This window comes from Engraulis encrasicolus, chromosome 3 (genome assembly GCF_034702125.1).
Source record: "Engraulis encrasicolus isolate BLACKSEA-1 chromosome 3, IST_EnEncr_1.0, whole genome shotgun sequence".
NCBI lineage: Eukaryota > Metazoa > Chordata > Actinopteri > Clupeiformes > Engraulidae > Engraulis > Engraulis encrasicolus.
This window is the reverse complement of record NC_085859.1, coordinates 49,391,158-49,414,070: the sequence shown is the minus strand read 5'-3', so window position 1 is coordinate 49,414,070 and position 22,913 is coordinate 49,391,158. Positions and strand designations below refer to the sequence as shown.

Genomic DNA, 22,913 nt, shown 5'->3' with positions numbered 1-22,913 from the left:
AGCTCTCTGCTCACAGACCTAGGCTCTTTGGTATGACAGTCAGTGCACACCCATGACCCTAGTAATGGCCACACTATCATACCTTTGTAAGACCTTTGGCATCATGCCATATTGGTGGCACAAGTGTGAATGTAAACTGTGTCTACCTCAATGATGCTACAGAGTATTCTATATTAATGTGTGGAATAAGGTGGTACCATTCTTCTGGAGAGTTGTTCTATGAAATTAATTGATAGGGTTTTCTTGTGCTTCCTGATCAGTCTAGGGAGTTTAGTTGGAGGCAACTGGCCTTTTTTTTCCAACTGGCCAATTGGAAGCCAACATTTGCGCACAGCATTTATGGAGTGTCACCCCAAATTTCAGAGGCTCTTCCTCTGAGACTGAGGCATCACGAGGATGGAAAGAGGGCTCCACTCCTGTCATAAATCACACTGGCTCCACATGCTGGTATGCTATTGAGGTCAGGGGTCAGTTCAGATATAGATGAGATCTAGGAGATTTGGACATCATGTTGAAATTTGGCAAAAAATGAGATAAATGCTGATAACATGTCATGTAATGACAGTTATGTGCCTATCAAAATAGACATACAATACTGCAGAATGGCTTTATAGACCTTAAAACACCAAATGTCCTTATTTTGCTATAATCTTGGATTTTGCTTATAAAAGTTAAAGGGAAAATAGAAACAAGTTGTTTTTTTATTCAGAGGGGGTCCTACAAATAAATAGGATAAGACATATTACCTGATCAAATTATAACTTAGAGAGCCGTTCAATGCCTTTTCTGATGTCATGTTGAATTTTTACAACAGACTAAATCATTTTTGAATGAAGTTCATGTAATGGCTGACTAAACAGTCCTTTGTCCATCATGAATATTACAAAATACAAAAAAAAACCCAATGACTTTAGAGATCTTAAAACACCAAATGAAGAGTTCAGATGCAAAACCCCCTAAGTGCCATTTCAGAAAACAATCTTAATTCATTTTTATTTAATACGAAGCTATCAAAAATGCATTTTTTAAAAATTATTTATTTAATATAACTATTTATATGTATTATCAAGTAATGAATGTAAACCAAACGAACAACGGGGTTCTCTAAAAATATAGAAGTGCAGGTCTGCAGAAATGGAGTTAGGGGGTTGTGCATCTGAACTCTTCAAATATATAATTCATACTATGTCATTTCAGCCATCTTGAATTTTGGCACTAAAACTTAAGGGGCGGGGGGTTGAAACAGGTTGTTTTGTGTTCAGGAGGTGTAAGACATGTAGAAAACACCAATTCCAAAAAGGTATATGACATGTTTCTTTCAATTACATTCAGTTGTGTAAGAATATGACCACATATCATATACCATACATACCATCTTGGATTGTGGGCGTTTCCACTTGTGGATCTGAAGACTATGGGGTCTGTAGTTGATAAAAAATACATTTTGGAAAAATCTATATGAAATGTTTCTAAACCTTATTTTTGGGACAATTGAACCTGCACTAAGGGTTGTGTAAAATGCTGACATTTTAATTTATTTAAATCATAAACATTTTATGTATTGTATTGTGTATTATACATTTGTAAGACACGAAAAGTATTCGACCTATATGAAAGTTGTGAAAGGGGCATTAAAAACACAATCAAGTGGGTTTTTTTTGTAGTTTATGCTTTGTTTTTTGATAGACTTTTTAAAGTTTATGTTTTGTTTTCATTAGATTTTGTCCTGATTGACAAGAGTATATATTCCCTTGGTTTTCTAATGAAGAAGAAGTGTTATGGTGTGGGGTTTTGTGTAGCTATGTCCACTTTTATTCTAGTCTTTTGGAACGCGAAAAGTCGCTCATTCAAAACCGGAAACGCACTTATTCTGTCAAGTGCGGAAGCAGGAAGTGCGCGTGCAATGAATGACAGGAAAGTGGGAGTGAACTAAATTCTAACCCAAGCTCTACTGAACGGTAAGCGTTTTACGGAGATTTCAGGGCAGTTGTGTCTAATTTTAACTTCCCACTGCCTTTACACAGTGCACTGGCTAGTCATCATAGGGCGACAGATTAAAGGATTAACTCCGTAAGTAAATTCCCCCTCAAACGCCGACTAAGAAGGTCGTGTCATGGCACAGCTAGCGTTGGTTTGAGCCAGACAGCGTATCTAGTTACCTATCTAAAGTCAAGCGTACATTTACAGGTTACCAAATTATTAAAAGATGGAGTGGGCAAGTCAGTTATGTGTGAGTAAATACTACTATTGTATTGAGTAGAGGCGGTCCTCTCTTGCTCTGGGATAAGCAGTGTTTTGGAGTTAGATTATGCTGTGTTCAGCTGCACTCTGGTAACGTCAGCTATCATTAGCAAGCTATGCTAGTTACCCGACGTCTGTTTGTGAACTAGCTGTTTTCCCGATGCAAGACAGGAACGACAAATGGATATATCTAGCAGATACTCTCGTGTGTGCATCCGACACGTAACATCGTTAGATACATATTTTCTAGACACAGTGTCGCTAAGGTTTTGGTTGAAAACTTTACTAGACTGTCAACGTTGCATGCTGTTAGGCAGACTTTGTATGGCATTCCATGTAGCTGCTAGCTGCACCTTTATGGGGTCATCACTCCCTTGTTGGTTAACCATTTCGTGATCTACTCGAAGACAAACACGTAAACATGCCTTGTACCAGACCGTAGAGGTCGTGTTTACATACAGCCTTGGCCTGTCTCTTGACAAAAACAAGCCGCCATCGCCATCCACTTGTCCACCTAGCACTACCACTCTGCTCTTCTAGCCCATTAGTCCTATTACTCTAGGCTCTATATGCTGCTAAAATACACCTTTTCTAACAGTACAAATTGAAGATGATTTTGCATTTGTAATTGTTTATAAGAAACTATTTTCAATTGTAATTGTCGCCGTCCATGTAGCGTAGGCCTACCGGGCTGGTGGTAGAGTTAAGCTGTCAGAAACATGCGCAGGCAGCGCTTGCACTGTGTGGGTGATCCTGGTCAAAAAATGTTTGGCTTGAACCTACAGTTGTATGCACTTAATATGCACTATATACATATGTTATGTGCCTGTGTGCATTTTGGGTTGTGCGTGCTCTATTACACCTTAGTGCCCGTAACCTTCTGTAATAGTTGTTTATTTCCTTCAGGACGGAATAAATGCATCTGGTAGATCTGTTGGCTAAGGAAATGCACCCCACTGAGACACCTGCCCAGTCTGCAGAACTCGTGCAATTGTCTTGAACTGTACTTAAACTTGGACCAGACTTAATTTCGGCTCCTGAATTTTGGGGCTAGTCACCTTTCGCTGCAAATGTCCACTGTTGTCTTAGAAAATCTCTCTGTGTCCATTCTACAGAACAGCTGCAACTAGTTCAGGTTAGATTGGTGTCATTCAGTCCCAGGATGCTTGATTCGAACCTAGTTATGCATAACCTAGTTTGTACCATGATGGTGTCCCATTGTCAGATCTGACCAGAGAATCTCCTTCTATATAGGTAGGTGCAACATGGATGCCAGCTAGCAGAGTTTGGCGTACGGTAGTTAACTCCTCATACAGTCAGATACACGCATATATAGAACCCACGACTTTATGTCACTTCGTAGTGCGTAGGCTGCTGATTTGGTGGGTAACTGTCTTTGTCGTACCACATCAAAGGGCCTTTTGGAGAGGCTTAAGTTACCAGGTTTGGCCCACAGAATAAATTGGGCTATTGTTTTTTCATATACTAAACCTCTACACCACTGTCTCTGATCTGGTATGATGTCTGGGTGCTACATGGAGTTCACAGTAGTAGACCAATTGCACAGGCCTCTCCCGGGCAGGTTGATGCAGAAGTCATGTGATAACTTGTGGCAGAGCATGTGACGGTGGTTGCTCTCAGGTGGACTTCAAACAGCTGAATATGTGCCAGTATGAATTCATTGGTTTGGAACAACACAGTCACTTAAGCTACCTGCTCCATTCTCCAGTCAAGACAAAATTGGCTTTAAGACGTTCTGCAGTATAAAGACATTCACTTGGCACGTTTTTCTCTGGTATGCCATTTTCAGTCATGTTGGTTCTAAGGTGGAAATATTACCTTTTTGTTTTTATGTCTATTGGTGGTCTTTTATGACTTTGCTGAAGATGGCGTTTTGACAGGAAGTCTGGTCCTTTGTTTTAAACTGCTGAATTATGAGAATAGATGAGAGGAAAGAAAATCTGCTGTGCTGTGCATTTCCGTACAGGGGAAAGAGTTCCCTTTTGAACTGAACAAGAATTCTCCCATCTGAGCTTAAATGTTTAAGTTCCTCACCATATCTGTGTTGATCATTTAAAACTTATTAGAACACATTTTGTTTTTGTGTTTTACAGGAGAACAGACATATTGGAGCCAAGATGACAGACTCAAAGTACTTCACCACCACTAAAAAAGGTATGGTACAGTCTTTTTTCCTTCTTTCTTTCTTTCTTTCTGTATTTTTCTTTTACAAAAAAATGTGAACAGACCATCAATCTGTGAATTACAATCCGTGTTGTTTTTGCATAGATGTATCATCTGATTCACTGTAAAAGCAAGCTTGTAGACCTTTCCACAGATCACTGCAAACTAGCGCATGAAAACATGATCATAGTATTCTGTTCATTGCAAGAAATGGATTTCTTGTGTATTCAGGCAGATTTTTAGTTTTTGTTGGAACATTGGAACATAATGTACAAATTGACCTATTATTTGTCTTGTTGAGGAACAGGCTTTAAATTGTGCAAAGTAAACTGTCCATTTACTGTTCTGTGCTGGAAGATGTTTTACTTAAATCGATGCAAGCTCCTCCTCTCTCTCTCTTTCACTCTCACTCTAACACTTTGCACTGTCAGAATAATAAAGGTGTAAAAGCCCAAATATATCTTTAAAAAAAATAAAGCGGTGCTTTACTACATCCTCGTTCATAACTTCAGTGCCTTTTACCATGCCATCTAATCTCACGTTGCCTAAGGTAAACTGTGTTTATATAACATTAAGTATATAAGTACAAGTAAGTCCCTCTTGGTAAAACTGCCATCTAAATGCAATGTCATATAAATATATATAGACTATGCACTAGGTTTAATCCCTTCAGTTGGTGTGACTTCCATGCCAGAAACTGCTCTATCATGAGTAGAGAGCACACACACACACACGCACGCACACAGTCAGCTTATTGATGTGGGTTTATGTCACAGATTCAAACGTTGGTTAATACTGTAATGATGACAGCTGGTGAAACTGCTTCTTTTCCTGATTAACACCAACACTAATCTCAATTCCTCCCTCGGCTCCTCCATCAAAAACAAAATGTAGGGTCACCATGACAACCACTGATGGCTTGTGAAAAAGATGGCAAAATTAGTTTTATAGGGTATTTATGTCGTACAACACCCATCTCATTGCACACTTCTTACAAGCTTCAAGTTCAAGTACACATTTATATCAAAATGCCATGTTCCCACAGATCAACACCATGAAACAGTACCGTGATGGTAGAGAAACCTCAATTAGCGAAGGGCAAAATGGACTTGCATGGAATGTACAACAATATGACATCCCTTGCCTAGTTATCCCCAAGTTAAATTCAAGTAAAAAGAAGTAAAAAGAAAACAATGTAATTTCTAGAAATTCAGTACACCAAACCAACTACTAGATTAATTTATTTGTCTATGTTTGTGTCACTTTTTATGCCTACTTTTTCAGGTGAAATCTTTGAGCTGAAAGCAGAGCTCAATAGCGACAAGAAGGAGAAGAAGAAGGAAGCTGTCAAGAAGGTCATTGCCTCTATGACTGTTGGAAAAGATGTCAGGTAAGAAGTTTTAATGCTGACAATGTGCAATACCTTTAAAGGACTATACACATGGAAACTATACAAATCCAATGATAATGGAAACTATGTAACTAGCTGAGAACATACTTTTATTGACAACATTCTAGAAGGAACCAGAACACTACTATTATTACAGTCCTTGTAGCTAGTGTTGCACTGTTCAGTTTCTTCCTTTAAAAGTGAAATCATTTGAAATTGCTATGGTTGTTGTTAGTTTTGTAAATGTGATATGATATTTTTTCTATCTGTATTGGCCATGATATAGGCAAAAGGCAATACATGTAAACAATCAATCAATCATTTGAAATTGCTGCATGTGCAAGTATAGCTTAAACTCAATGTCTACAATTGCGACTTGAATGTTGTCAATCATTCCTGCAAACAGCCCATCAAATGCGGATTAGTTTTAACCTTCATCAAATTGCCTCAGAGGGTTCTGAAAGCTTTTAAATCGTCTATGGCTGTGACTACATGTTTGCATATCTGTGTTTCTGTCCTCAGTGCCCTGTTTCCTGATGTGGTGAACTGCATGCAGACAGACAACCTGGAGCTGAAGAAGCTGGTGTACCTGTACCTGATGAACTACGCCAAGAGCCAGCCAGACATGGCCATCATGGCTGTCAACACATTTGTCAAGGTATTTCCTTCTGTCCAATACCATTCCACCTGTTGGCTTGCATATAGATAACCAGCTGGTGCTAGCCTGGCCATTGCAACTACAAAGTTCTTCTCTCAATTCTTCCTCTCATCTAGTCACACGTTTATCAATATTTTTCCTAATGTCTAGCCTGTCCTATGCAATTACGAAGATCTTCTGATCTTCTAGTCTGGCCAAGCTGATAGCCTTCTGGTCTAGTCGAGAGTTCTCTGAGGGCAGGCTGAACCCGTGTTGACCCCTTTTTGAGGAAGCTAGTCAAAGCGGTTGGATTTAGGAAAGACCAGACTTGAAATGACATTTTTTCTGGGGAATGCAGTTAGGGCAGTCATGGGTAAGGGGTTTGGGCGTCAGACTTGTAGCCCAAAGGTTGCCGATTCACTGCCCCCTTGTAGGGGTGAGGCATGAATGCAATTTCGTTGTGTGCAGTGTGCACTTGTGTGCTGGGGAGTGCTGTGTCACAATGACAGTGGGTTTTGGAATTTTCCATGTGGGCTTTCACTTTCACTTTCAGTTTAATTAGCCTGGCTATCCAGGTCAACATGACAATATTTGTCTGGAGTCGCTCCATTCAGATAGCCGAGGCCTGAGGGTGGGACCAAGCTGTTGTTGTTATGGTGGCGTTCAAATTGCCTCTGCACTGCCTAGGCCAACGCTATGACCAATCATGAAACAACAGCTTTTCGTTAGCTATAGCGATTCTGCTGTCTCTACCATCCTTCCACATCCTGCCCCAAAGATTCAAGCAGAGAATTTAAAAAAAACCTTGCGTTGTGATTGGTGGTCCTGGGCTGGGACCTGTTGTGGTAATGTTACGAAGACCAAGGGCCTATACTACAAAGGTTAAGTTAAGGTTAAGTTAAGAGGTAAATCATCTAATAGCAGAGCCTGCTATTAGATGATTTACCTCTTAACTTGACCTTAATTTATCCTGAACCAGTTTTGTAGTATAGGCACCAAGGCTAGGCCAACATGTCAGGCGAAAATATTTGTTCTTAAGGTGGGTTCGTCTAGTTTACTGGGCTGCAGTTGAATTGCTTTTTATGCTCTTCCCCCCTCAGGACTGCGAGGACCCCAATCCTCTGATTCGCGCTCTGGCGGTGCGGACCATGGGCTGCATCCGTGTGGATAAGATCACAGAGTACCTCTGTGAGCCCCTGAGAAAGTGCCTGAAAGACGAAGACCCTTATGTGAGGAAGACGGCCGCCGTGTGCGTGGCGAAACTTCACGACATCAACGCTCAGCTGGTGGAGGACCAAGGCTTTCTGGACACGCTAAAAGACCTCATCTCTGACTCTAACCCCATGGTGAGTTTGTATGATTTTGTTGAGATTTATGAAAAAATGACATGAAACAAAAAGTTACACTTTGAAGTCACGGCAGAGAAGTTCTGTGGATATGACGAGAGTGTTCACTCGTGACTTTCCGGGTGGTACTGCACTCTAGGGGCGCCAACAGAGGAGCGCAGACTCCATTCAGAATGAATTGACCCGTATAGAAGTCACGTCATCACTGAATGCGTGCACATTGCTGATTCAAACACACCAGAGAGGTTTTAAGAGTATCATGAGAGACCCCACTCCTCCAGGTGGTACTGTACTCTAGGGGCGCCAACGGAGGAGTGCAGACTCCAATCAGAATGGAGAACTGCAGGCATGCCGGGGAGTGGGGAGGCTGTATGTAAAACCGAAGTGTGTACGTTGCTAAAAATAGAAATTCCGAAAAGTACACTTGTTATGCTATTTTGAGGGGAAAGAGGCTGTTCCAGATGCATAGGAGATGTTAATTGTTACAAGACATTGAACGTACTGACGGACATCATCAGGATTGCCTGCATCTGTGGCGCCCACTGCATATCTGAAGTTATCGTGACCATCTGTTTTCTCTAATTTCAGAAAAAAAGACCTGGCTAGTTTCTGTGCAAATGAACGGTGCATGACCGATTCTGCTCCAACGATGCACATGCAGCCAAATTATGTCATATCTGTTTACAAACAGTAAAGGGGTCAATTGGCCGAGCTTGCTCGACAGCGCCCCTAGGTGAACTGCAGGCATGGGTTGAATAGTGAGTGGGGTGGCTGTTTGTAGACCGGCTGTGGCCCTTGTTAGCATGCAAATTAAGATTTTGCTTTTGGCAAATTGTAAACTAATTGTGGTTGCATATGGTTGCACATTTTTAAAAGCTGATTTTGTTTGTGTTTTTGTTTGTATTTGTTGATTGATGGATGGATGGATGGATTGATTGACAGACATTACCTGTCTTAACCATGTATTAGCCACAGTTGCTGTATTGTGACATTAAACTCAAACAAACCAACAAACAAACAAACGTAGACCTGCGACACGTGTACCAATGTTGTCTCTCCTCTCTTGTGTGTAGGTGGTGGCTAATGCGGTGGCAGCCCTGTCTGAGATCGCTGAGTCCCACCCCAACAGCAACCTGCTCGACCTTAATCCCCAGTCCATCAACAAGCTGTTGACTGCTCTAAACGAGTGCACGGAATGGGGCCAGATCTTCATCCTGGATTGCCTGGCCAATTACACACCTAGAGACGATCGTGAATCTCAGAGGTGAGAGAGGTGGTCTGCTTTCTGCTTAACCCCGGCCCTACTTATTGGGGCTTGTCGAAGATCATGTCACCGTTAATAAATAACCACAGTGGTTTGTATAATGTCCTAAATATAAACTATTTTAAATACTTAATGCACTTACACTAGTTAAAGGAACCTTATTGCTGAGCTAAAAAAAATATTGGTGTCCTGTGATTGTTGGGATTGGGGGGAACAAAACACAAACGGCAACTTTGAAGAAATGCAAAATTCAGGGATTTTTTTAAGTCCATTTGGGAGGGTTTCTCACACTATACACACAAATGTATCAAACTAGTTTCCTCACAATAAAATTGACAGTTGTAGTGATGGAGTTGTGCGTTGGACATACTTTTTTTTCTTCATATGTATTTTTGAGTGTGCAACTTCTTGGCAGTTCCAAGCTAACTCTGGTAGAGCTGCACAATATATCAAAAATGTATCGAAATCGCAATATCAAGAGTGGTGATATGCGTATCGCAAAAATGACTTAATTATTGCGAACGAGTAAAATATTTATGTGTAGTCCAATCACTTGCTGAATGTCAACATGTGCAAGTAGCCCCCCATGACCAAAGCCACGCCCCCACACAGACCAACAAATTAGTGACAAGAAAGCCACTTGGCTATATTTTTAAATATCGTTAAAATATTGTTATCAAGCATGGTGTTATTGAGTATCGATTTTTTTTCTGATATCGTGCAGCCCTACTCTGGTGGTATTGTCGGCTATGAGTAAGAAAATGAACTTCTAAAAACCCAAATCATTCTTGTTTTTGTTTCTTTCTGTGTAGTATTTGTGAGCGCGTGACCCCTCGGCTGTCGCATGCCAACTCTGCGGTGGTGCTGTCGGCCGTGAAGGTGCTGATGAAGTTCATGGAGATGCTGCCTAAAGACCTGGACTACTACGGCACCCTGCTCAAGAAACTGGCCCCGCCCCTCGTCACCCTGCTGTCCGCAGAGCCGGAGCTGCAGTACGTAGCTCTGCGCAACATCAACCTCATCGTGCAGAAACGGTAGGTGGCTCATTCTTTTAGCAAGCCGCAAAACCGCAATTCACTTCAAACATTTTGTGCGATTAGCCAATACTTTATGTGTAAATGAAAGCACCAAATGAATATAAATCTAACTATATAAATCCAATCTTCAACATCTATTGTGTTTGCTGTCTCCTCTAGCCCTGAAATTCTCAAGCACGAGATGAAGGTGTTCTTTGTGAAGTATAACGATCCGATTTACGTCAAACTGGAGAAACTGGACATCATGATCAGGCTGGCATCTCAGGCCAACATTGCACAGGTACAGTACAGTACAGTACAGTACAGAACAGAACAGTACACACCCCCTGAAGTCTGTAGTTAACTTTGGACATTTCAGATGTTAATTGTAGACCTGAAGCAGTGTTTGTCCACCATTTTGTCATAGCTAACCAGCCAGCTAAGTAGGGGCTGCTCTGGGCTATGGAGATGAATGAATGAATTTGTTGAGCTTGCAACCTTGTTATTCATCAAACATTTAATTTGACTTTTTGTGTGTGATGTGTACATACAGGTTTTGGCTGAACTGAAAGAGTATGCCACTGAGGTCGATGTGGACTTTGTTCGTAAAGCAGTGAGAGCCATCGGCCGCTGTGCCATCAAAGTTGAGGTAAGCAATACTGATCAAGACAATACTGTGCATGTCTGTTGAAAAGGTGCCCCCTTGATATTGCTATTCTGACTCTGTACATTTATAATAATAATAATAATAATTGTATTTGTATAGCACTGTGTCATACAAGGCATGTAACTCCAAAGTGCTTAACAAATGGGAAAAAAGAAACATTGTTAGAGATTTAAAAGGAGAGGTATAGAGGAGAGGCAGAAAAAGCAGGAAGGCAGAGGAAGAAGAGATAGACAGAGAATGTAGAGTCATAAGGTCAACGTAGGTTAGGACCAGGATTCTTAGATGTGTAAGGTCCATAGTGGCTGGGCCTATCATAAGTCATAGATAGTCACACAGAGATTGGGCGCTCTCCGATTTAAACATGCAAACATTTTCCTACTTCTGCACACACCTGCAAACATCAACTGGCATGTCTAGCATACATGTTACCGGTTAACGCTTTTCAAACATTCTCACCTTTGTGAATGAACAGGCCACTTAGTGAGGGACTTTGAGGGGGATAAATATGGCGTTATTTTGTGGGTAGTAGCATTCATGCTTGTTGTGTTTTGGCAGCAATCTGCAGAGCGTTGTGTGAGCACACTGTTGGACCTCATCCAAACCAAAGTCAACTATGTGGTGCAGGAGGCCATCGTGGTCATTAAGGACATCTTCCGCAAATATCCCAACAAGTAAGGCCTTTTGATTTCTTCAAATGTCCCAACAAGTAACACCTTTTGATTTCTTCAAATGTCCCAACAAGTAACTGATTTTGAGTTCTGCTTTTGCATGTTCATCAGGTGTACTTTGTATTTGAGCAATATTAATGGATAAAAAGTGTTTGGCGTCTGGAATATGACGGGTAGGTGGGCAGCAAAAAATGTAGGCCCAGAGGGTGGTCCCAGTAGAAAAAGCTTGGAAGCCACTGCCACAGACAAACAAGGTGTGAGTCAAACACTCTCACTTGTGTCTTAATTACGCCAATCCCGGTAACCCGTGTTAATGACGTGTAAGTAGTAGCACATGTCAGGGTGGTGCAACGATAGCTAATCCCGCTATTATATGGATTCATTTTTTTGTTCGTTTTTAGAGCATTATCCAAGAATTGTATGAATTGCAGTACATTGCTCACCAATTACAAATTACTAAGTATAGCTGTCATTGTACCACCTGATGTCTGAGTAAAAAAAACCCCGTCATTAACCCATAAATGTATGTGTTTATTCTGTGATCAGGTACTAGGGTATGATTTGCCATTTCCCATTAATGAATGTTTTTTAACCAGTGTGTAAATGAAATGTGTTTCTTCTGTGATCAGATACGAGAGTGTGATTGCCACGCTGTGTGAGAACCTGGACTCTCTGGACGAGCCTGAGGCTCGCGCCGCCATGATCTGGATCGTGGGCGAGTACGCCGAGCGCATCGACAACGCCGATGAGCTGCTAGAAAGCTTCCTGGAGGGCTTCCACGACGAGAGCACTCAGGTGCAGCTGCAGCTCCTCACGGCCATCGTCAAGCTCTTCCTGAAGAAGCCCACCGAGACACAGGAGCTGGTGCAACAGGTCCTCAGTCTGGCCACGCAGGTAAACACATCTACAGGGTCTCCGCGGATCCTTAAAAAGTCTTAAAAAGTCTTACTTTTAATATTTGGTTTTTAAGGTCTTATAAAGCCTTATATTTCGCCAATTTTTGGAAGTGTGGTATTATATTTACGTGGGAGGTCTTATATTTCATCTGGGTAGCTTGAGTGTAAGAAAAAGGTCTATTTTTTGACGCTATAAACATTATTTAACTGACATACGTCCCTTATCAAGATGCGGAAAAGTAGATGAAACTGATCTGTGTTTGTGGCGGTGCGCAGCCCGCTGGCCACACAGCGGGGGGCAGCCGCAGACCTGTGGGCGCAGCGTCTAGCCTACTTGCATGTTCTAGTAGAAACAGTCGAAAAAGTGGTCGAAAAAATATGAACGTGAATCGAGATGGATAGATAGATGCAAGTTCAGTGTAATGTTAGCTATCCAAAGCAACGTCGGAATATGAAGCTTCATGTTAACTGTGTCGGGAGGACGCATAGCCTAATCATTTAGTCGTTGAGGGTAAGTTTTAAATGTTGTCTATCGTAAGCATGTTAGCCATACCCTTGCGTTTGGGTAGAAGCGTTTGCTAAATGTAAAGGGTTCATTTATGACCGTATTCAAAAATAATTGTTCTTCATACAATAGCCTACACTTTCAAAATCGCCTCTAGATACGTGACAGGCTATTTGATGCCTCTGTCAAATGCAAAATGATTTCGTTCACATGATGACAGCATGAGGAAGTGAGCGCGAGGCAATACGAAATGGGATGAGTAACAGAATATGTACGAAGCCAATGATCTGGGGAGGTGCGTAATGTCCGAATCGGTAACCAGATGGGCAACGGTAAACGCGCTAAATGCTTGTTATGGACATGCTGGAAATCGCTTCCAAGTTGTGCGCTATTTCTTGCTCCCATCTAGAGAACAACAAACTACAGACAGGCTAAGCTCAAAGTAGAACGCTTGCTTCTGCTACCCATCTCTGATAAAGAGAGCTGGAGGAGGAGAAACGGCAGTCACTCAGAGTAGTCGTACATTTAACCCTTTTGACACCAGGTGTCCTCTCTTCTAATAGCAAAGTGCATTCAACTATTTATCCATCAAAAATGATGAATTGTTGAGCCATTTTTAATGTGTACATTTAAAGGCATTAGATGAACATTCATCTGATTTTTCCATAGGCCGTCAAAACATGCGTGGGACACTCAATTAAACGCCAGTTGTCAATTAACTGACCATGCATGGTGTCTGTAGGCCTACAGATCAGTTACACCTTGCTACTGCTTACACTGTGTTTACCCTAGGCTACACTATAAAAGCACAGTAGTCATATAATATTGTTTATTAATTATGTACTAGGCCTACATTTCATTATAGCAATGCAAACTAATAACATTAGCAATATTGCAATGCCTCACCCAGAGCGGTGGTCTTAGATTTTATGATCAGAGGTCTTATATTTGTCTTAAAAAGTCTTATATTTGGTGATCCAAAATGTGCAGAAACCCTGATCTACTATTGAGCCTTCCCATATTGCTCTCCTCGCTAACACCATCTACTATTGACCCTTCGCACACTGCTCTCCTCGCTTACACCATCTACTATTGACCCTTCGCACACTGCTCTCCTCGCCATCTACTGTTGGGGGCGGTACGCGGATGGAGCTGAAATGCTCCAAGGGGTACGTGAAGTGAAAAAGTTTGGGAAGCACTGCCTTACACCAACATGTTTCATGTGATCGGCAGGACTCCGACAACCCAGACCTGCGCGATCGCGGCTACATCTACTGGCGCCTGCTGTCCACCGACCCGGTGGCGGCCAAGGAGGTGGTGCTGGCGGAGAAGCCCCTGATCTCCGAGGAGACGGACCTGATCGAGCCCACGCTGCTGGAGGAGCTGACCTGCCACATCGGCACGCTGGCCTCCGTCTACCACAAGCCGCCCAGCGCCTTCGTGGAGGGCAGCCGCGGCGTGCAGCACAAGAGGCTTCCCGTGCGCGCCGGCTCGTAAGTTGCAATGCACCGGCAGAGACACTCTACATGAGACGAAGCAGTGGGAAAATATTTAATTGAGAAATAGCTGCTTGAAATAGCTTTTTTTTAGGTTTCATGACTTGCACACAGGCTCATAAGTTACAATGCACTGGAAGATGCACTCTACATGAGAGGAAGCAATGGGAAAATATTTAATTGAGAAATAGCTGCCTGAAATAGCTCCCTTGAGGTGTCGCCAAGATGGCCGTCAAGTGTGGGGACTTTTACAGTCCGTCCGTCTGTAGATTTATTAAAGAAGTGTAGCATTGTTATTTGCCTGTTGTTTTTCGTTCTGAAAACGTATTTTATTCGATGATGAGAAGACGATTATTGTCCACCTGTTCCTTTCACTTTCCAATGGTGTTTCTGTTCCGTCTATTCTCCGCTGCAGGGGTGAGAGCAGTGAGAGCCCGGAGGCTAGTCAGGCAGTGGGGGCGGTGCCTGATACTCCTCCCCCCGCGGTCATCCCCTCCCAGGGAGACCTGCTGGGAGACCTGCTCAACCTGGACCTGGCCCCGCCCACCTCCTCCGGACCCCCGCAGGTGCCCTCCATGCCCATGGGAGGCATGGACCTCCTGGGAGGCGGACTGGACAGCCTGGTACGAACCACAGCATCTTTTTGGCAGTTCTTGTTGTGATGGATTTGATGAAGCATTAGCCATCGTTCAATTCTTTGCTTAGCATTTTTTTCCTTTGATGTGATCTGCACAAGCTTATTGAAAATCTTTTTCTCCACTTTCAAGGCAGGGGCTAAAGAAAAAGCTACATTTTGGTTTGGGTCTAAATTGATTATATTCTGGTAGTATTATCAGCAGATCTCTATAATTCTATTAAGCATCTTTTCTTAATCTTTGTTGACAGTGCAATTGTTTAATGATCACTTCCCATTTCAATTTCAGCCTTTTACAACTATCAACGTCAAGTGTGTATGCTCAGTTTAAGGATGAATTCAAGTGAAATCACAGTTAAAATTTGTGGCATTGTAGTTCACTTCTGTCCTTCAACAATGTATGGTTATCAGTCTGTTCCAGATACTCCAATTCTGCTAACCTTGACTTGTTTTCAGCTTGGTCTTTCTTTCTTGTCTTCTTTCTTCTTTTTTTGTGTGCAATCCATATCTATAGATGGGAGATGAATCAGAAACGGTAATTGCTGACAGGCCAAAAAACAACAACAAAAAAACACCATTTCAAGCGACTGTTGCATCTATATCCACAAAATCACAAAAATACTTGATGAATGATGAAGCGGAGTCACTTCATCCCAACACACCTAAGGCCACATCAACTAATTGATTCTAAGGAAAATGTGCCACTTATATTTATACAAATAATTATAAAATTGAGCCTGGCAGACAGATGAACCTCATTTTTTACCCATAAATAGGATCTGAACTTGCTACTCTGACAAACTAACGTATTTCATATTCAAATGTGAGAGTATTCAGTAGCTTACTTTCATAAGCAGTTTCTTCAAACAGCACAAGCCTAAGTGTCCAGTTTTTAATCCATGTTGAATGCAGCATGCAATATATCATTTTCATGCTGATTTTATTTTTGTTTGGCTTTAGAATAGGGAAAAATAGCGTTCTTCTCTGAAAATACACAATTCAATCGTTTTGCCACTATTGGATTTTTGAACTGAGAAGATTGATATTGTGAATTGCCTTATTATCATCGACTTTCAAATCTCTGACCGAGATTCTGGTCTGAGCAGGAAGCTAATGAATAATGTTTCCAAACGGCATGGTTAACCCGTCTCCCTCAGTTTGCTACTGGTTCCCTACACATTATGTCTGGGCTTGATTATTCTACATCGGTCATGTGCCAAACCAGCCAGTTGGCCAACAGTGTGCGGGACAAGTGAGGATGGTGAACGCTTGAATATTGCCTTTAAAATGGCAATGCATTACAAATAGTTTGGTTGGTGTAGGTATGCAAGTATTTTAGTAAGTATTTTAGCTAGTAAGTTAGTAGTGAGTGTTTGTCTCCCAAAAGGTTTTGTATCTGTCCTTTCATTTCCTGCATTTTACCATCTTGTCATCCAGCCTCATATTCCATCCATAGATGAAGTGTATTACCCACACGCTACTCCTGGTATGAAACTGAAGCAGATTGCAGAGTGTGATGTTTAGAATGGCCTTTGTTTACTGTGTTGTTGTCTTCAAATGGACATTGCACTACTGTGTCTGATATAGCTACTTCAAACTACTGTGTTTGTTACAGTATTGGTTGTCCACTCTGCACTCTCTTCTGCTTCACTTCACATCCGGATGTAGCCATAGAAATAGTCCCTGCAGCCAGCTCCTCGGGATGTAGTGGTAGTCACCCTTGTTGAATGTGCACACCCTCACACCTCAACTTTATTTTGGTTTGTTTTGCTCGCTTGAGAGAGATCCAGAGCTGTCGGATCAACCCTAAGAGAAGAGTTGGAGATCCCAGCCTTAGAAAATGAAAACCCTCCTACGTACATATCTGATATGGCCATTTACTCAGACGACCGATTTTAATGAGATCAAGCACAGACATGCAGTACATCAACTAAGACCTTGTTTAAGAGTGTTAGCTAGTTTCAAGTGGAGATTTTGATTTACACATTTTTTTAAAAAGATAATATGCTTGCCAGGTAAACATCCAATTCCTGCCAAGTGATTCCCCACAGATTTCTCTTTATAAGAATTCAGATTTCTTTCATCCATGTGTCGCGTAAATAGGATGGAAAAATATAAACGGATGACAGAAGAACACCCATTTATTAAAAAAAATAACAGCATATGTGTAACCAAGACCTTTGTAGTGTAATCAGAGTATAAGTAATACATGGCTGGGTTTTAATTCCTTAAGGCGGGTTCTCCATACTCTTGCCATCACCACTACCTCAGATCCGCAGTGGCACCACTCCTAACACTTTAGGAGGTAGTGTCTACACCACATTCTGACCCTTACATGTTATCCTTGTCACGTTATGTATACTGAAGTGTTTCAGTATTCCAGTCAGTATAATTCCTCTTCTGTGGTCCTGTGCACGCTAATGCTACCTGCTGAGGATGATTTTGAAAACTCTGTGGGTTTTACATATTAATTCTCTTCTGTCATCCTGGCAGCTTGGAGGAGACCTCGGAGGGAGCCCTGCGGTGAGTTTCTGGTTTCATTTCATGCAGTCTGTAGTCAATGGGCACAAGTTGATGCAAATCCCCATTCATCAGCGTGGTTCTTCCACTTTTCATTCCTGCCTTTCGTTTTGGCCATACCATCCTATGCCTTCTGCAAAGACTAAAGAAAATAATGTCTTCAAAATGAGCTCGCATGATGTATTTTGTACACATAATTCTGTAGTGAAAAGAACTACTTGATCTTCTATATTCTGTGTGTACTACTTAACTGCTATAGACTCCTTGACTCTGGAGGGTTTCAACTGGAAGGCCTGAGTGTGTTAAAGGCTGTTGTTTGCCGTGTCTCCATTGCAGATGGGTGGAGGTTTGGCTTCAGCCCCTGCCCCTGCTGCTGCGGCCCCGTCCCTCGCTGCTCCTGCCAGTGGCCTGGACATGCTCTTCGACCTGGGAGGGGGCGTCGGCATGCCAACCGGCTCTTTTGTGGTTCCAAAGGCTGTGAGTACATCAACGTCCTTAGTTGAGGATCATTCCTTCACATGCACAGTTGTTGCACAGGCCAAATCATTTCACTATATTTTTCTAGGTACAGTCTATGACCAATAATCTATCCTTGATCCTTTGGGGTTATAATAGTATATTATATACTATTATAGTATAGTTTTAGTAGTAGTAGTTTAGTTTAGTAGTTTAGTAGTAGTTTTAGTAGTAGAAGCATTATGTGGCTGCAGTAAACTTCAGTTATTAAAGTTCAGATAAATGAAGGGTAAAGTTCAGATAAATGAAGGGTAAAGTTCAGATAAATGAAGGGTAAACATGGATGTATTACATATTCTTAATAAAGTCAGTCATACACTTGTACTGGACTACCCTCTTAATGTTGCTATAATTTGTGCAGATTTGGCTTCCTGCTATGAAGGCGAAGGGTCTGGAGATTTCTGGCACATTTGCACGGCGCGGAGGTGTTCTACAAATGGAGATCTCCCTCACCAACAAAGCCATGAGCGTCATGACAGACTTCGCTGTCCAGTTTAACAGGAACAGGTATTAACCATGGCGACAGATTCTTCCTGTGGAGTGTTTTTTTTTTAAATCATTTTAATTACCATTATTATTGGTGTGGTTTTTTATTGGTCTGATGTTAATTATTATTGCCATGGTTGTTTCAATGGGCAAGGGCCTAGTGGTTAAGGAGATGGGCTTTAGATCAGAGGGTTGCAGGTTCCAAACCCCACCCTTCCACTTCCTACCTACCACAATCTATGGCTGAGGTGCCCTTGAGCAAGGCACCTAACCCCATTCTGCTCCAGGGACTGTAACCAATACCCTGTAAACAAATGTAAGTCGCTTTACACAAAAAGCATCAGCAAAGTGTAATGTAATATCTCTCTCTCTCTCTCTCTCTCTCTCTCTCTCTCTCTCTCTCTCTCTCTCTCTCTCTCTCTCTCTCTCTCTCTCTCTCTCTCTCTCTCAGTTTTGGACTTGCCCCTGCGGGCCCCCTCCAGGTCCTCACCCCCCTCAGCCCCAATCAGACCACAGAGGTCAGCCTCCCCCTCAGCACGGTCGGACCCGTCATGAAGATGGAGCCCCTCAACAACCTGCAGGTACAGAGGTGCTGTTGGCCAAGGCACAGCATGAAAAGAAGTATCCCTATCATGAGAGGAAATATCCTCACACCGTACAAGCTCCCTTTCTGATTAATTTGGTGAAAACCAGCACATACGCATATATACTACACTAGTCTTTCCCAACAGGGGCTCTACAGCGCCCCCAGGGGGTGTGGGGAGCCCTAGTATTTATTTATTTTAATACTATGTGTGTTGGCAAGCTTAGGATGAGGTCAAAGGGGCGTTGGGAGGCTTATGATGAGGTCCATGAGGGGGTTTATTACAAAAAATGTTGAGAACCACACTGTACTACTCCATCAATTTGGGGGTGCTGGGATGGAGTGGAACTTGATCATTGGGATCATGTCTCAGACTCTTCCCCATTAGCCTGGCTTTCACAGTGTCAAAGCCCTGCGAGCGTTGTTGTGAATGCATTAACATTGTTATATCCTTCCCACACACCAGGTGGCAGTGAAGAACAACATCGATGTCTTCTACTTCAGCTGCCAGTATCCCATCAGCATCCTCTTTGTGGAGGATGGAAAGATGGGTGAGTTTTTTTTTCTCTCTCTCAAAAAGACAGAAAATGTGCGCAGCACTGGTCCAAACCAAACCTTCAATGACACGTTGCATACAGATTGTACTGTGATGGAGTAAGCATGCGGAACATTGTGCTTTGGAGCATTGATCAGTGTTGTCATTTCTTTGTAATTGTCATTTTCCCCCTCTGTTATAGTGGTTCAAAGTAGATAAAAAGGTACCCTATACTAAAGGGACCCTAAGATTAAAACCAGAGATTAAGAAAATACCTGGCCAAAATATTGATTTCACCGACCTGTATATAGTTTAGATGTAGCCTGATTATCATCAAATTTCAAATCTCTTCGAAACATGGTCTGACCAAGAGCATAACAATTACCATTTTCCAAACGGAATGGTTGACCCACCTCCCTTGGTTTGCTAATGGTTGTTTGCTTCCTGACAAAGTGGGAGGAGTTCCCATTTTTTCGGGAACTGAGAAAATACTTGCATTGCTCTTGACCTGACTAGCGGCAGCGCTGAAGGTGTTGCATCACTAGGAGGGCATGGCCTGGCTATTGTAGATGCTAGTATAGCCAAAATAATGTTGAAAAGTTTGAGTGTGGTCAATTCTTCAAATTACTTCAAATGTATTGAACAACAGAAATCTTTGTGCAGTGTAACTGAGTAAGTCTTAACAAGCAAATGGCTCTCTGCTCTGTCTTTCTATGACATTAATCTGTATTTATCTGTCTCTTTAAAACAGAACGCCAGGTGTTCCTTGCAACCTGGAAGGACATTCCCAATGAAAATGAGTCCCAGTTCCAAATCAAAGATTGCCACGTTAACTCAGGTATTTCATTGTACTTCTTAGAATGGCAAATAAAAACTGTTCTATTTTGTACAACAGTTGGATCCAGTGTGATTGATGCCAGGATGAAATAGATTCTGAGAGTTTATTATTGTCAATGTCAAATATATTTGTATAGCAAGTAATGCAAAAAAAAGAATCAAATAAAAACACAAATGGATATATTTTTAAGAAAAAGATTCAGAAACGGAATGGAACACAACACAACACTAGTGAAAGGCGAGATAGAAGTTTTTTCAATCTGTCTTGAGAAACCAAAATTGAATTTTAAAATGTCTCTTTTCCCCCTTCAGATGCGGCGACATCTCGACTGCAGAGCTGTAACATCTTCACTATTGCAAAGCGGACGGTGGACAACCAGGACATGCTGTACCAGTCCATCAAGCTGACCAACGGCATCTGGATCCTGGTGGAGCTGCGGGTGCAGACCGGGAGCCCTGGCTGCATGGTGAGTCAGCTGTGACATTAGAGGTGTCAATTCCTGTCCTGAAAGTAAAAACCCTGCCACGGTTTCCTCCCAAAACAGGTGACTCCAATAAGTAGCTGGTCTACCTGTTTTGAGGGCTCAATACTCAGGTGATTCAGAGCTGGTTGGATCAAATTTGTGGCAGGGTTTTTACTTTCTGAACCCGGGATTGACACCTCCTGTTACATTAGTTGAAATGGGTTGTAGTAGTAATAGATGAGATTACCCTACCTGATATGTTACACCACCGAGAGCCATAGATGGAAAAGCGGGAACCCCGCCGACAAAACTGACCGTATATGGTCAGATGTAGCGTTCGTTTCCATAGAGTAGCATTGGGGAGCTTTCTTAGCCCATTTTTCTCTTTATAGTATCAGTGCTACATTCATGTAAATTCAGTTTTGTGGTTGTACCTTGCCACTAAATAGGCACACTACGTTTTATTTGAATATGTGTCGGTCGGGCTCCAAAGTGTCTGATTTCACATGAAATGGCCCATGGCAGTTAGCTGTTACATTACGTTCAGGGGAAGACGTCCTTAGCCTGACTCTCGCCAGACCCTCGTGTATTTCCGCTCGGCTTCATGAGCTCAGACAAGGGTCTGGAGGACCTTCGGATTTGCCCTGCTCCTGAACCCATCAGGATTGTGGAATTTTCAGAGATGCGACGTAGTCAAACTTTATTCGTTGTGGAGAAGTCATGTGGGCAGTCATGGGTGAGCGGTTAGGGCGGTTAGGGCGTCAGACTTGCATCCCAGAGGTTGCCGGTTCGACTCCCGACCCGCCAGGTTGGTGGGGGGAGTAATCAACCAGTGCTCTCCCCCATCCTCCTCCATGACTGAGGTACCCTGAGCATGGTACCGTCCCGCCGCACTGCTCCCCATGGGGCGCCACTGAGGGCTGCCCCCTTGCACGGGTGAGGCATAAATGCAATTTCGTTGTGTGCAGTGTTCACTTGTGTGCTGTGGAGTGCTGTGTCACAATGACAATGGGAGTTGGAGTTTCCCAATGGGCTTTCACTTCACTTTTTCAGAAGGGGGAAAATAAGTGAAAGGCGATAGTTGTTTCAGAAAACAATGGCAGCTCGCATGGACTCACTCGTTGACAGATTCTGTAATTCCAACTGTATTTTTGAATCTGACCGTAGTTAAAGCATAGCATACAATGTAACTACTGTATTTACATGACTCACTATGGCTGAATTTGACATTCTTTTGCTTCTGTTCTTTTTCAGATGTCTGTGAAATGCAGAGCCCCAGAGGTGGCCCAGCTGGTGTTCCAGTGTTATGAAATGGTGTTGAAGACCAGCAGTGAGGCGTGAACATCTTGACAGCAGAGGTCCCACACTACATCTACAGTACACCTATTCAGTAGCTATTGGTCTTGCTTTTTAAACCCTTGATCACCTTGTGCTTTCTCCAACAACAACAACAACAAAAATAATCAGGTTACAATTTGGAGAAGAGGAGAAAAAATGGCCATGTGATCATTTCAGATGTGTGTACTGTGTCCTCCACAACCATTAAATAAGTGTGCGTTTGTCTGTCTAGTATATTTTTTCCTCCTTGTTTTGTCTGTTTTGGGCGTGTGACATCTGTCTCTAGACATTTTCATCCATTTGGGATTTAAATACAAATCTTGTTACGGTGATGGTGCTCAGACAACTGCTGTTGCGTTCGTTTTCATGTTGGGCAACACATTTGTATCAGAGCAATTGATCTGCATGCATCCTCTTCATCCACTCACAATGTTTGGAGCCTGTCATGTGGTTGAGAGGCACCATTGCTTAAAAATTGTCTGACGCATCATCACTGTGACAGAAAAAAACATATACGCAATCAATCAGGTGTTTCTGTTGTACTTTATGTTAGTTTGACCTTTGTGATTGATGTGCATGCGTTCTCAGCCCAGGCCTTTTCAGCCTGCAAGCCTGGTCATATCTGTCTTTGAATTCTCTCTGCTCAACTTTATTTGTTGTGAACAACCCATGTGATATTTGGTTTTAAAA

At 42.3% G+C, this 22,913-nt stretch overlaps 1 protein-coding gene across 3 annotated transcripts; it reads left to right on the top strand.

Annotated features, from left to right (window-relative positions):
• Positions 1–1,884: 1,884 nt before the first annotated feature.
• ap1b1 (adaptor related protein complex 1 subunit beta 1) lies at positions 1,885–22,457 on the top strand. Of its 3 annotated transcripts, none has more exons than XM_063195621.1 (21): positions 1,885–1,958; positions 4,356–4,416; positions 5,710–5,815; positions 6,338–6,473; positions 7,553–7,798; positions 8,872–9,062; positions 9,875–10,096; positions 10,259–10,379; positions 10,632–10,727; positions 11,301–11,416; positions 12,043–12,307; positions 14,048–14,307; positions 14,726–14,933; positions 17,438–17,467; positions 17,801–17,941; positions 18,342–18,487; positions 18,918–19,047; positions 19,516–19,600; positions 20,336–20,422; positions 20,734–20,888; positions 22,140–22,457. In XM_063195621.1, the coding sequence occupies exons 2-21, from the start codon at positions 4,380–4,382 to the stop codon at positions 22,224–22,226; spliced, it is 2,865 nt and encodes a 954-aa protein (XP_063051691.1). In that variant the 5' UTR covers positions 1,885–1,958; positions 4,356–4,379; the 3' UTR covers positions 22,227–22,457. The 3 variants fall into 3 exon arrangements, with proteins under 3 accessions (XP_063051691.1, XP_063051692.1, XP_063051690.1); XM_063195622.1 differs by lacking the exon at positions 1,885–1,958 and adding an exon at positions 1,992–2,070; XM_063195620.1 differs by lacking the exon at positions 1,885–1,958 and adding an exon at positions 2,146–2,230.
• The last annotated feature ends 456 nt before the right edge of the window (positions 22,458–22,913 follow it).

What these genes read in the sequence shown, in the direction of transcription:
- ap1b1 (XM_063195620.1), top strand. Translation starts at nt 2,207, where the DNA reads ATGGAGTGGGCAAGTCAGTTATGT. An exon ending in ACTGTTGGAAAAGATGTCAG is followed by an intron (nt 5,816 to 6,337) that starts GTAAGAAGTTTT and finishes TTCTGTCCTCAG; the next exon opens with TGCCCTGTTTCCTGATGTGG. An exon ending in TTCCGCAAATATCCCAACAA is followed by an intron (nt 11,417 to 12,042) that starts GTAAGGCCTTTT and finishes TTCTGTGATCAG; the next exon opens with ATACGAGAGTGTGATTGCCA.